Below are 15,687 nucleotides of genomic sequence, written 5' to 3' on the forward strand. Positions count from 1 at the left end.
ACGCCACCGCCATCGCTGCAACCACCTTTGAGGCCAGAGGCGGCTTGGCTGGGATGGTAATCCCTCAGTGAATGTGGGTCACTGAGTGGGGCTTTGCCTTCCTCACTAAGCAAGGGGACAGACAGTAGGGTCATGACCCCAGTCATCCAGGGTGCACTCACACACACATGCTCTTGTTCACACGGTCAATGTAGCAAGACCCAAACACAAGGATATGCAGCGATGGACAAGACGTCACAAAGGATAATAACAACTTTGGCGAAACAATGAATTGCATTTGCGATAGCATAGTGACATGATAACACACAATTTTGTAATTACATCATCTGTGATTTGATCATGTGAGGCTTCAAAACAGTATAGGGGAAACAACAGAATTCATTGCAAAAGATAGGTGCCTATCAGCCAAGTGAAGAAGACTTGGTTTACGGAATTGAGAAACGGGTACAGTGTACACTCTCGTACTACTTAAGTCGAAATGCTATACTGGAGATGTACAAAAAGTTAAGAGAGTGCATACCGTAAATTCCGGACCATTAAGCACACCTGAAAATAAGTCGCACCCACCAAATTTAAAGAGAAAAACAAAATTTGCACATATATAAGCCGCACTTGTCGATAAGCAACAGAAGCCCTCGTTGTAACATGGGATATTTACACAGACAGACACACTATAAACCTTGCAATCCTACCTACACTCAGTGTTCCCAGCGTCACTCATTTTAGTCGCCCTAAGATATTTATTTTGACTGTCTTTGTCATTATGGCTTCTGTTTGTTTGTTTAGAAATGGTTTGCACTGACATGTTGCCACTGCAAAAGTATTCAAATGGAATTTCCTTGCTCATTTTATGCATGTTGTTCTTCCTCGGTGGTCAACAACTCTGGTGTTTGATGGTCATTACTGCCACCACATTTATGTATTTTTCTTTCATCCCTCCAAAACCTTGTGGATAAAAAAAACAACTTTAATGTGACCATTGATGTTGACTCACCTGCCTCAGCCCTCCGAGGGTTGATGTCACAAAGTTCATTTCAGGTTTTTGGAGAAATGGAACACCACTTGTGATGGCGGCCAGGATTCTCCCGAGGGCAAGTGCACAGGGGAACTCAAACAGTGCAACTTAAATCGCTACTGGAAGGCAGCCAGGGACTTCCGGTTCGGGTTTCCATGCTAACATCAGGCTGCTAACAGGGCTGTTTTGTGGTAAAAATACGTTACAAACACAGGTGCACTCACGCAGATGTGACAAGATGTGAGCTACATTGTACATAAACAGGGAAATTAAGGAAACAATTTGACGTAAACAGAAAGATATGCTAACTGAGGTTCCATGGTAATAAAGGTGGACTTGCACACAACATCGTCTTCTACTTTTTAATTTGTTAGATGGGGTGTCTAGATACTTTAATAATCAATACTCAAACTCTTGATTGGCTGCTGTACTGTTTCTTATTAATAGACATTATTACCCACAGCAATGACTGGAGTGGAAATACCAGAGCGTGAGAGACACGTTGCCAGACAAGGATGACGAAGCCATGCTGGACTTCTCATGTAGTGACACGATGAATTTGGCCCAAATAACACCGAATTAGGCTGACACAAGTTTGACTGCAGCACGAACGAGGCAGCGAGCAAACTTTTCGCAGGCTATGAGATGGATAAGCAGTCAAATGAGATAAAACACCATGCAGCTTTTGGTCGCTAGCGGCTTTTATATATCTCTTAGACGAACACACACACACAAATATCAAAGAGTCCTAATTAGGCTGCATGCACCACATTCAAACTAATTATACTCCGCATCATTAACATTCTTCATCACAAGGTGATGCGTTATCTAAGAGACACCAGGCAATCATGAAATATTCATGATTTATTAATCTGACAAGAGGAAAAACAAACACGGGAGCCCAAGCAAGTGACACCCTCTCCTGCCAAGCGGAAAGGTAGCGACATGATTGTGTCTGCTTCTCGCCCGTCACTCCACATCTCCAAGCAGGGGTCCGCTGTCAGGCAACACTGCTGCGCTGACATTCAGGTGGCTGCGGTATTCCCACTCAAAGCCATGTTTTAGTGAGATAAGGTGGAGAGAAAGTGCTGCTTGCTTTCCTTTGCTTGGCCCACAACATCTCCCATCTCTCCTCCTTTGCTGTTGTGTCGACAAAATGTCAAAGCCTGCCTCTTCCTTTGGAAACGGCATGAACGGAAATCTGGCAGGAAGCCATCGCCAGCCCAATCATGCGTGTTTCCACATTGTTTTGACAAAGATGGGGGGAAAGGGAGGAAAACGTGCCAACAACACAATAGTGAGGGAATGAGAGGAGTAGAGAACAGAGAAAAGAGCATCTCACACACACTTTGGAGAGGATATCCCGCGAGTGGGAACATTTTTGCTGAAGAAACAGCTGTAATAATTAAACAAGCAGCGCACATTTTTTTTTTGTTCCTGCCGTTGCCACCGAATGGAAAAATGTAAGATTTTGACCCATTTTGTTGGTGCTCACGCAGCACATTCCAATATGTGTGGCAAAATGGCGTTGTCTATCTTGCTCCTCTTCTGCAATGTCACACGTTGAAGAAATGTTATGAGTAAATGAGTATGCGTACTAAGAATATGATCCGGACTTACCTGGGCTCAGAGCCGGCCTGCCCATTAGGCAAAATAGGCAAATTCTAAGGTCAGCGTGGCCTTCGGTTGGAAAAGGAAATTTTGGAGAGAAAAAAATCACCTTCAATATAATTATATTAAAACGAGTTATTACTATGAACTCTTAAAATGGAAACGCTCACATTGATTCAAATGTAAAGCAATGGCCAATTCAGATTACTACTACTACAAATGGGGCAGAGGCCGCAAATGACCCCTGGATTTCATTTTGCACACCCACGGGTTGAGCGTGTGTCATGACGTCAACTCTGTGAGCAACCACAATGTCTCTTGTCGACTATTTAGCTTGTTAGCTTCCCACGTAGAGAGCGAACAAGGAGGGTCATGTTTTTGCAGCTGGAACCAAACCGGGGGTGTCCGAAGTGCGGCACAGGGGCCGTTTGCAGCCCGCAACTCGTTTATTGTTGTTGTTGTTGTTGTTGTTGTTGTTATTATTAAATTAGACACAAAAAAACTGAAAACATTGGAAAAATGGTGCAAAAAGGCGCAATATAAAGAAAAAAGCTGAAATGTTGATACTAATAATTAAAAACACAAAGCTTTGGTTTTAAGTATATGTAAATCTTTCCTTTTTTAGCCTTTGGTAAAATAAAAAAAATAAATATAAACATCAACGGGGGCCCCCGCATTCTTAATTTTTCTGTATGCAGCCCTCGATGGACAAAGTTTCGACCCCCCTGGTTTAAACAGTCAGTTTTATTGCAAATGTTGGTCCAAAATCGGATCTGATAGAATCGGAAATCGTACTACTAGACACACAGACTGAACTTAAAATTGAAACAGGCAAAATGCAACATGTGTCCCTGGGGAGCAGTGAAGCCTACAAGCGTATACAAGGGTCAAAATGTGTGTCGTGTAGGAAAAATGTGTACATGTTGGCAGGTCTGCTAGAATACAACAATCAATACCTACAAATATGCATCCGAACAGACTGACTTTGATATTAAATGTACGTTTTTCAGCATAATTTACTTGCAAATGGAAGGGTAAAAAGCGACCAACATCAATGTACAAGTACACCTAATATCATGTTGCCTTGAATCTTAAATAGCAATCCAGGACATTGTAAGCGTTGTGGTGGTGTCGTTTACAGACATGGAATTGGCACTCTTCCTACCTCCATAGCCATTTAATTAGCAAAACTTTTTTTTTTTTTTAATCTTGCAATTTTAGTGCCGTTTACAGAAAGCGGCGAGGCTCAACATTGGCGCAGCATTCCCAAAACAGCTGTAGACAGACGACTAGTAATTAATGTACGGCATTGTGTAGTACACAAAGTAAGCACACATGTCTTTGTATGAAGAATAATGAACACGTGTAGGCACATAATTACTGCCTAACCCTCTAGACATTATAAAGGGAAAGGGTTGAATTTAATCACCGTTTCTTGAGGCAGACAGTAATTTTAATACTACACTGATGCAGCGGCTGCAAGTTATAACAGACACGTTGCATAGTCCAGAACTTGGAGGCAGTTGAAGTGATAAAATGTTTCACATTCCTTTCCTGAGTTTGGGTGGATTTCCTGCACGGTCGCACAGTAAATGCCTTAGCAGTGAGCCACCCATTGTTAATGAACTATTTTCTTGCCGTCTGTGTCATTTACAACACACCTGTTCAATTGGCAGCGTGTGCGTGTCTGATAGCATGTTCTATTATCAAAGGGTGAGAAAGGCTATTTATGATCCAGTCAGAAGTGTGCCAATATTACAACACTGAAGCGCTCTATTTGGCATTATCAAAGCAATGTTTCCCTTTATTCCTTCCGTGCTCACTGCGAGCAACTGTGGAATATAGATAATCTTGGTAGGCCTCTTACACTGGCGCTTGCTTGACTATGCAAGTGGTCCAAAGGAACTCCAGCTGAAAGCAAACAAAATCAGTTCAGATATTTAAACTAGCCTCTTGTCTGCCTCCCTCCTGGATTCCTTTGGAAAGCAGCATTCCTTTGGAGGGCAAAAGGGTCAAAGGTTAGGGAGGCACGATTGCTGTCTGTCCAAGCATGTTGTTTGGCTGAATGTAAAAGTATTGCAAACCATCGGTTCTATAGCATGTGTCCAGGGTGTGCGTTTCACACCACCCCCAGTCTTTGTGTCGGCGACACAGATCAAGTCACAGTCAAACATATAGGCACATATATGGTCTAGCTCTCTCATCAACAACGAACAGCTGTTTGGACACGTGTGTGCATTCCTGAGTCTGCAACGCAGCATCTCTGCACGGTATGGCCTCCCCGCTCTAGATGCATTGAAATCAATTCAACTAAGAGGGCTGTGTCAGGGTTTCTGCACAGGGTGGGCTGACACCCAAGTGAATTTACATTAGATGAAAAACAAAACACATCACTTGATTGAATGAATTCAAACCAAAAACAGCATATCTGTGCAGAATCCTGGTTGTCATTGTTACCAATCACTAGCTCGGTTCCTGAAATAAGCACGGAAAATCACAAAACCGCAAGGTACACACAATGTACCTGCACGTGGACAATCCGCCTTATGAACAGGCGGTTTTGGGAGTGTGCGTGCCCTCGCATGCCTGTCAAGGCTGGTGAAAAGCACTCCCCAAGACGTAATATCCCATTGGCGACAGAGTATATAACAAAGAGTATTGCCGACAACAGCCGCGCGGCCCCGGCCGTCTGTGTCTGCGATGTATGAAAGTGAGTCAGACCCAGTGGATCTCCATTCTGGCCCTGGCATCGAGGTGCCGTGCACCTGTTTTTGAACACTTCACCTCCGTAAGCGGACGAAGATGAGTGCATAAGATTAAAGCAGCGTGCTGCCATTGTTTAGTAGAGATGAGCTTCACTAAAAATAAAACAAATCACCACTCTATTCCAATTCTTACTGTTGCACTTGCACCTTCCAAAAAAAGTGTGAACCAGGGGTGTCCAAAGTGCGGCCCAGGGGTCATTTTCGGCCCGCAGTTTGTTATTTGTTCTTTCTAATGAGAAACAGTCATGGCAAAAAAATAATGGCATGCCAAAGATGGCTATCTTTTTGGCCATAGATACCAATGCTTTTGGCCATAGCTGAATAAATTAGGCTGGTTTGGTTGTATTCCATATAGGCATGACTGATTTTAGCATCTTTAATGGACACATCAAAGAGGGCCACACATCCTTCAATTTTTGTATGCTATGTGGAGATTTGTATTTTTTGATAATTTTTTTTATTAAAGGATTACCTTAAGGTAGATTTTCATGCTTCACTTAAAAAAAATTTAATAATATTAATAAATAATAAAGACAGAATTTTGGGGGGAAAATTGTTCTCTTTACACACAAAAAAACGTACAAAAAGTGGACCAAAACTGTAGCCCAAATAGCAAGGTACGAACCGTACCGAGGGTTAGCTGTACCGGTGCACCCCAAGTACAAACTATAAAACTAATTTAATTCATGAAGTTTTGAACAATCAAACGGAACAATAACCTGCAAAACAAGCAGGGGCACTGACCAAAATAAATCAACCAAGATGTAATACTTGTAGAGGGTAGGTGGTGAAAAACCTGTTGACAACTGTGTCAGTTAGCTGATTATATGGACCTAAAACGTGGGAAGCTTCTCTAAACCGTCCAGAAACGTGTGGAACGGTAATTCACAACATCATACAATTCATGACATCTTTTGCAAGTGATATGGAGCCAAGGGAAACAAAAAGGGTGAGGATGTATGATTGTTCAAGAGGGGAAAAAATGACGAATGGACGGACAAGTGCTCGCTTGTGAAGTTTGGTTAAGAGCGCTTGCTGACAAGTTCGGCTGCGAAAGGTTTTTTTAGAGTTCACATCAAGTTCAAGGAGTAATTTACACCATATTTCTACAATGCGGTACAGTTTGAGATGTATATGCCCAAAATTCATAGCTAGGTTTGCTATGTGTTGTGCAAGTATGATTGACATCAATCATGCTTGCACAACACAGACTGCTACTACTTCATAATAAAACACAAGTATTCCAATATCCTGTTTCTTACCTCCTGTCGAAGGTCAAGTTAATTGTATTTTCTATACAGGGACAGAGAACAACACAAGTCATGTATTTCCAATAGAAAAAGGCTACACTTTATTCTTTTTAATCACATAGACTAAATAGTTAGCATGTTATTTCTGTCTCAACGTGGTCGTGCGTTTAGAATTCTTGCACATGGTAGAGCGTTGCGTCAATATTAAGTGCCCTAATGTGTGTGAATGTGCCATGGGTTTGGATTTTCGGAGTGGATCATTTTGGAGTCTATTGATTTAGTTTATAAAAGATGCAGATTATCAGACTGTATATAACGGTGAGGAGTGACTCGGCTATGCTGTGCGCACGCATGTGTTTGTGTACACCGTACTTCGGTTGACTTTTGTCGTGAAAGAGGAGGTTAACATTAATACCTGTCGGGAGGAACAGTCTCGTCAATTAAAGAAGATGTGCAGGTTTTTAGGCCCTCTTTTGCAGTAGCTTAAAGAAAAAATGAAATGACCCCAGAATATTTAGTTCGGATGTTAATTTTGTTTACAGTTTACATCAATTCCAATCAACATAATAGCTTTACTTTATGTCTATCCCAGTGGGTCTCAATTATTTTCTGTCATGCCCCCTCTCGGGGACAGAAATGTATTCATGCCCCCCTGATTTCAAACACTATTGAGAAACGGATGATACCTATTTATTTATCTGTACTGTACAGACTGAACTCGAAACTGAAACCAGGAAAATGGAACAAAATGGAGAGCTGTAAAGCATCCAAGCGTATTCAATTGCATGTTGAGTACATTAAATTTGTACTTGTTGGCAGGTCTGCATTACTATTGAAAGTACTCCCTACCACGCACGCCTCCCCTGACAGTTCACCCCCCCCACGGAGGCCTGCCTCACTATTTGAGAAGCACTGGTCTACCCCATTCCCAAAAGCTCCTGTGTCGTACCGTATTACTGCTGCAACGCCACAAGATAAGTGGTACAATGCCAATTTGTTAATTTGGCACCCTTCACAACAAAAACAAAGCTTTCCTGTTTGCTGGAAACACGAGTAAACTCTTTCTACGCCTAACATGTTTTGACATGTTTGGGTTAGTTGTTATTTTTTTGTCGAGCGGGAGCTTTAAGAGATTTTGCAATACTACCTTAAAATAATGTGCCCACCATTATGCCGCGTTGCGTGTTTACACAGAACCAAATAACGCATGAGATCTTTCATACCTTCATGGCACTCTGCAAAGGCAGGACCGCATCGGTGTCTTTTGTAATGCTCTCTCACCATTTCAGCAGTTGCTTTCATACAGGCGTCTATTCAACTTTCACCACTGACGGCTAATGCCTGGCTCATGTGAGGCTACCTGATTTGAGTCAAACATGCTACTTAAGGATCCTGAATATATATATTTCTTTTACCTGAGTGGAAATATTTGTAAGGTTATTTTTCCTACTTTCTCAAGTCTCCCCTTAACCTTGACGAGGCATGTGTGTGTACAGGTGCAGGTGCACACCCACACCCACAAGGCACAACGTCGACAAGTGCTGTTATCACATGCCTGAGTTTATCCAGGCTTTAAAGGGCGCAGGATCTGCAGGTTGATTAATACAGATCAAACCGAGGTCTCACAGACCAGGGGAGCGGGACAGCGTCCCAGTGGCCCCCAACTACCGGGCTGTGCCCCAGTACTGGTCCGTGGGTGGGACACATAAACATGTTTTTTAAAATAGTTTTGTAAAAAAAAAAAAACTACATTTTAATGTATTTGTAGTTGTAAATGCATATCAATTTTGGAAATAAGGGTGATTGCACCTTCTCCAAATGGAACAGATCTGTTTACTGACACCACTAGCTTGTATATCATCTAGCGTGAGGAACTAACTCGCTTAAAAAAGTTACGTCGAGTTCTAACAATCGCTATCAAGACAAGCTAACTGTTGCTATTCTTCAAAAGGTATTGATTACCAACGTTAGCGTCTGCTTCTATTTCTGGCCCCGCAACTACAGCCAGGAACCAGGTACACTACAGGAGATAACCGATGTTGAATGATATAAAGATGGAGCTAAACAGCAAAATACATAAACAGCATGAAGATGTGAAATCCCTAACAAAAGGCATTAAGGATTTGAAGAATGAAAATGCATCACTTCGGAAACAAATGGATGGGCTGGAAGGAAACGTGGAAGCTCTAAAGAAACAAAATGATGAAAACGATCACATTATATCGCAAATGACGTGCAGAGCGAATGATTTGAAGCAGTCGACGCGCATGAACAATGTAATTGTGACCGTGCTTCACATAACACGCAGGTCGTATGGCAATGCTGATCACGGAGACAAGCTGCTGCTCCAACAGAGCAACAGGTGACCAACCTCATGCAGTCCAAGGGGGTGGATGTGGATGTGGATGTGAACAAAATGGATACATGCTTCCCAATGTCTGGCAGGAATAACAACACAACACCTGTCATCATCATCAAAGTTCAACAACAGGAAAAACAAGGGAGCATTGCTGAGGCAGAGAAGTAAGCTGAAAGAAACAAACGTCTACATCAAAGAGCACCTGACAAAACGCAATGCTGACACTGCCAAGAAGGCACGCGACCTACGAAAGCAGGGGAGAAGTCAAAGCAAATGGAGCGCCAACTGCAAAACCTACATCAAGTTCAATGAAAATGTATTCCTATTTATTATTAACAATGTATTTCCAATTTAACATTTTTCAAATGTTATTTATTTCCTTAATACGGCACAAGGTTCATAGTGTCATTATTTTAACTCCTATTTGCGTCTTGATTTTTTTTAACACCATCCTTTCATACAGGAAGTAGAAAAAAATGACAAACGCCGGAAAGTGAAATAATGTAAGTGTCAACAAGTAAAAGTTACGGTGTGAAGTAGCAGTAATAGACATGGGGAAGGGGTAGGATTAAATATAAGCTCTGCTTCTTCCTACTCCTTTTCAGTCATGTTGAATTGTGCAAATGTATCCATGTGAAGTGCCTTCATGTAACTCGTTGCGCATGTGTGAAACAAATAAACATACCATACCATACCAAATTGTTTACTAAAAACCCGACAATGGAGTCAAAATTTTAAGTTGAAGTGCACTCAAAACTTGCTTATTTTTTGCAGTTTTCAATCACCATGTATCCACCACCATTAATCCCAGGAAAAAAATATGTAAAAATATAGCTGTCCAATGTTAAGTTCATGAGCAATAGGGGCAAAAACAAAACCCTTGCACTCAAAACATTCGCATCAGTGATAACAACAATGATAATTGGACACAACGTGATTTTTGAATATCAATGCATACTGTAATTAGCTTACCATTTTATTCAGATTGGAGTAATTTGCCCCCTTAACTATGCCCTAGCTTCTTGCTTTGCAGCTGGTGCTTGTTAGAAGTAGGCCTGTCACGTTAACAAATTTTCCTGGTTGATAATGTTGCTACAAATTATCGTCGATATTCGATATTATCGCAACAATTTTTAGACTCGTTTTTCCAGTCATTGTAGTCATGAGAGGTGTCATTCACATTTGAACCACTAGATGGTACTCAAGTATAGTGTACGCCGGTGTACCTGTGTGAGCCACCTTAGCTTGACACAGACGTTGCGTGTATGTATGTTTTTGCAATGTAGCCATCGACACTGTCTACTCTGTTAGCGCGCACCATTTTGAACGGCTTTGTTTATATTTGCCAGCCCAACGCCTCAGTAAGAGTTGACTGTTGGAACAAAGGCGCCGCTGCCCAAGCAACTCCACCAGTGTTTTTTTTTTCCCAGCTGAAAAAACTGTCCGTGTCGGGGCGTCGGTGTTCATGCGCTCACCGTGTTAATTCTGTTTAAAACCAAAATATGCCCAAACTGTGGCTGTGGCATTCGCTTTTGTGCTGTCATTCATGTTAGCGTATGCTGGCTCACGGAGCTAACTGCAGCTAGGGTAGTACCCATAGGCATATGCCATAGAAATTGGCATATGCCTATGGGTACTATGCGCTCTACTACCTATGGCATAGGTAGTAGAGAGCATAGAACAGCTAGGAGCTAGTAGCCCTGCCTCCACAAAGAGGCTGAATGGAATGGGATCCCACTCTCTCTGTTCATGACAGAGTGAACCCTCTTGTCATCCAGCCTGTGTGTCACAGGTAGACGGACAAACACGCATACATGCACATGTCGTAATTATCAATCTGTTTTTTCCAATCGTTCGATTAATCGATGTATCGATTATCGTGACAGGCCTATTTAGAAGCAAAACAGAAGGCGTTCAAGGCGCTTCCCACGCTAATTAACGCCCATGATGGAAGGAAGGTAGCAGGAAAATAGAATATTTTGCAAACAGCACGTCAATAATGATTGCCACTGAAAATCTTTTTACAGGATGCAGTTACAGGTGAGCAACGGGAAAAACAAGGTAGCATTGCCAAGGCACAGAAGTAAACTGAAAGAAACAAACGGCTGTCACCCACACACATCAAAGCACGTTATCGTACCAATGGTGAGTCAGAGTCAGTATTCATTTTGGGGTTTTCATTTGCTGTTGTGTTTTTCTTTGTTTTATTCAGTGCACCAGTAAATGACAATAGCATTAGGTTACTATAACATCTGACAGCACCGCTTTCTTCTGCACCTCTCTGGGGTTTGACAGAACACAAGCCAATCTGTGGGCTCACAAAGGTTGTGTTGGTTGGGCTGCTGTCATACAACTATATACAACCATGACCCCCACAACATGCCCAACAGCATTTCAAATACAGCATCTGATCATCCTGTAGGGAATCATGATTATCACCTAGACAAACTTTAGACCTTCAAATTTAGAGGTAATCAGCTAACCTTGGGGGATGACTAAACAAGAGGATGCTTTCGGAGCGATAATGAAACCATTAAACCATTATGACTTATTTATTTGCACTAAATACCTTCATGACTGAGCCCAACATGTTAATACGCACACAGGCAGACACTTCACTCATTCTAAGCTTCTAGAAGAAAGAAAAAAAGAGCTGTTCAAGGAGCAAATTGACTTGGAGGAGTTCTTCAGATTTTAGTGGCTTTGTGGTGCTATTACCTGCAGCAGAGGACAATTATAACTCCTCGGGTTAATCTAGTTGATTACTAGAAACCCACCAGAACTGACACCCACACAAATGAGCACTATTGATTATGTCCGACAGCTTCAGAGGTGCATCCAAACTTACCTGTCATACTCTGCGTTGTCCTTGTCACAGCGTGCGTCCTTGTGCTTCTGCCAGTCTTTGCCATGCTTGCAGGTGGTGAGCAGCACCACATCCTCCGCGTTGTGGACGTGATATAAGGCATTCCTGGTGTCCGAACCGATACCGGTGAGGTATCGCTTCCCCTTGAAGACCAGCATGTACTTTCTAAAAGGCGGGATTGAGTTATACTTAAGGTAACCCCTCTCTCCGCCGTTCCTCAGGTGCTCCTTGGAGAAAAGGGGGATTGAGACGTCAAAGTTGGGTCTGAAGTTCTCGGTGCCAATACTGGCCTTGGCCAACATCGCCTGGCCAATGTCAAAGCCCAAGTCTTCCGTATAGTCCGGCCACGTCCCAGAATATAAGTTAAATATGAGATGGTTCCTGCCATCATTCCACAGGGGCAAGTTTTGGATCTTGCTCTTCAGGTTATGGACGTACTGTGGAGACAGCTGGTCCCGGTCAAGGGTATCCAAGCTAAGCACAAACAGACACGCCTGACCGGGGTCCGAGGTGTAAAACCTAGACCCCTCAATAGTGGACAAAATGTTCTGATAACTCTCTGAGATCTTCTCTCCCTTCTGCTGCGGGTAAACATAAACTTTGAATCCATTCTTTTTACACGGAGAAAAGTCAAAACATGAATCCATCCGGCACCGTTTGCCTTTGAAAACACTGGTGTTCACAACCCGCTTCTGCCTCACAGATGTGTGCACGTTATACTCATCCGTGTCAGTGTGATCCCACGGCACGAAGGGGTGTAAAGGGTCAGAGAAGTGAGGCCATGGGTGATCGGGTCTGTACCCATGCCGGTGTCTGCTCGCTGTTGGAAGCGGAACCGCTCCGAGGTAGAAAAGCACCAGACAAGCCCCGGCTGAGAGCAGGATCAGGTAGCGTTTTTTGGCCTGCATGTGTCCTGGGAACAAATGCAACTTGGTTGGGAATAAGATTAGCAAAGTGGCCCGAAGTTAGGCTCTCAGCAATCCCGGTTACACGGCTCCATCCTCCGGCTCCCTCCTCCAAGGATCCCCAAACCCCCTTCTGCGTATTTGGTTCCCAAATGCAGCGATTAATCCAGCGCATGTGGGCGATTTTAAAAGTGTGGTCCCTTTCTCACGCTTCTCTGGAGTCCCAGCATGTCCAAGGGGCTTGGGTGCACCTAAAAAGACGAGTGCCACCCGAACCCTTTGGGTCACAATCTCTTCCACAGCGTTTCTCCACACTCTCATTCAGAGCTTTTCATATGGAAAAGTGTCCGCCTGGGTAGTCGCTCTCTGCGGGTAAACAGCAGCGGGGGTCCCCGAGGGTCCCCTAGGCGGAAAGGTTAGATGTTTAACTCGGCAGAATACATTGAGAAAGAGCGGAAAAGCCCAGTCAGCGTATCCGCCGCGCTTCGACCCAAATGTCTCGGCGTGATCAGTCCTGGATCTCCCTTCCTCGAATCACTCCATGGTTCTCCGAGAACAGGCAACGCGGCACCGGCATAACCTGACGAATCCTTGCATTTCTCTCCCCATCTACAAGACGCTCTGAGATAGAAGATAAAGCTCATTCGCTGCGCCAAGTTCTCCGCTCGACACCCGGCTGAGAAAAGCTGACCTCGCTTGAAAATGCTGGGGGAAAATGATGGAATTCCTCAGCCCCACTGACCGACTTCCGAGTGCTCAGTTGTTCCGTTTGTTAGTGGCTCACATTCCAATCCCGACAAGACGGCGACTGACGTGACGTCCCATCCACGCTCGCCGCCGCCGCTGATTGGTCCGTCTGGAAGCGGATAAGGCGGGACTTGGATAGACGCACCCATTCATAACCCGAGTGCTCCGCATGTGCAAATCATCTAATTGTAAAGCTATGGAGGTTGTTTGGAGAGGTGCCAGGGGGCATGACACCCTCTGCTGAGACCACAAGTTGCAGGCTGATATGACTCAGGCGTAATGTTTGCACACTTTCTGACTGGATCATCACCTTTGCTCTTCCTCCTGCTGCCTCAGTGACTGGCAGAAAATTATACATCTGTTACAGTGATTATTTTGTGTTTGGATGCACATTGACCAGCTAAAATATTATGACCACACAATCTAAGAAGTATCATACATTTTGTACGTAAGTACATACCATTTTGTATTCACTATGTCACTATGCATTCTTTACTTGTGTATCTTGCTTGCTGCTGTAACAGGTGAATTTCCCTGCTGTGGGATTAATAAAGTACTACTACTACTACTACTACTACTACTACTACTACTACTACAATTTCTCCTTAATTTTAGTAGACGTTGATACTGTTGAATGTACATCATTATCTATTTAAAAAAATCAATGCAACATAACACAAGAGCTGTATCAAAAAGGTAATAAAAAAAAGTGTCTTGAGTTAACTTTTGGGTGGGATTGACCTTGTGCAACAATATACTAAAATATGATATGTTATTATATTAGAAATGCCTCTCAATAGGTTACAGTGCAGTTTAAAGCAGTAAAAATACTAGTTAGTTTTATTATTAGTTTTTTTAGTCTTAGATATTGGCGTATGTAGGCAGTATGCATGCCTAAACAAGTGGCCAGTAATTCTACGTAAAAGAATATGAAGGACATAACCATTCTTTGTATATAAAGGGTGACTGAAAAGTTACTCCCTATTTTGAAATCCATCTTCAAAGATCTTCTCAGCCTTTTTCAAGTGCAGGCTGGCTTTTAGTCCAAAAGGGCCTGACACACAGTATGTCTCAGACAAAGTTCTGATTGGTGCTTCTGAAGTCACCATTTTCATGCCCCCACCTGATTCTGTGTGGTGTGCAACGCCAAACATACAGCAGAGCGTAAACTAAATTTATAATCAGTATAGAACATTTAAAAAAAAAACAGTATGCATTAATAGTGTGCCTAAAAAAGTAAAACCCTGCTTTAAAATGGTGAGAATTAGAGAGTGATTTTCTTCTGTTTACACTCACAAAACAAAGACCAAAGTTTGAAGACATTGGTGACCCATTTGACAGAGAAATTAATAGCGAAGGAGTGCATCTTGTGAGTGTCACCATGCTTCATAAAGCTACATAATCCTCCTTGCTGCGCCTTGGTGGCACAATACTCGGGCAGGGTGAAAAGGCCATCCTCGTATTTTATCGGCCAATTAGCTCAGAAGAGGGGCACTAATTAGTAGGGCTGGCTGGGAGATGAGCCAGGATCCCGTGGCTGGCCAGCACTCATCACTGGAATATGTTGGTGACCAAAAGGCCCGGGTGCTATTACAGTCATGGCCACAAGTTTTGAAAATGACACAAATATACTTTTTCACAAACTCTGCTGCCTCCGTTTATATGATGGCAATTTGCATATACTCCAGAATGTTATGTAGAGTGATAAGATGAATTGCAATTAATTGCAAAGTCCCTCTTTGTCATTAAAAAGGAACTTAATCCCAGAAAAAAACATTTATACTGCATTTCAGCCCTGCCATGAAAAGACCAGATGACATCATGTTAGTGATTCTCTGGTTAACATAAGTGAGACTGTTGACAACGACAAAGGCTGGAGATGACTTGCTCATCTTGACTGAGTGAGAATAACAGACTGGAAGCTTTAAAAATGGGGTGGTGCTTGAAATCTTTGTTTTTTCTCTGTTAACCATGGTTACCTGCAAGGAAACACGTGCAGTTGTTATCGTTTAGCACAAAAAGGGCTTCACAGGCAAGCATATTGCTGCTAGTAGGATGGCACCTAAACCAACCATTTATCAGATCATTAAGAACTTCAAGGAAAGAGGTTCAATTGTTGTGAAGACGGAAAGAGGGCACCCAAGAAAGTCCAGCAAGCGTTTGGTCTAT

General features: G+C 42.9%; 1 protein-coding gene across 1 annotated transcript in view; it reads right to left on the minus strand.

The window, feature by feature from the left end:
* Nucleotides 1-13,569, minus strand: part of ext1b (exostosin glycosyltransferase 1b) — a 141,051-nt gene extending 127,482 nt beyond the window's left edge. The window contains exon 1 of the mRNA XM_054763659.1: nucleotides 11,849-13,569. Within this exon, the coding sequence (XP_054619634.1) occupies nucleotides 11,849-12,774 (926 nt within the window). The 5' untranslated portion in view covers nucleotides 12,775-13,569. The remainder of the gene's footprint in view (nucleotides 1-11,848) is intronic.
* Between the last annotated feature and the right edge of the window lie 2,118 nt (nucleotides 13,570-15,687).

Source organism: Dunckerocampus dactyliophorus, chromosome 20 (genome assembly GCF_027744805.1).
Source record: "Dunckerocampus dactyliophorus isolate RoL2022-P2 chromosome 20, RoL_Ddac_1.1, whole genome shotgun sequence".
In the NCBI taxonomy this organism is placed as follows: domain Eukaryota; kingdom Metazoa; phylum Chordata; class Actinopteri; order Syngnathiformes; family Syngnathidae; genus Dunckerocampus; species Dunckerocampus dactyliophorus.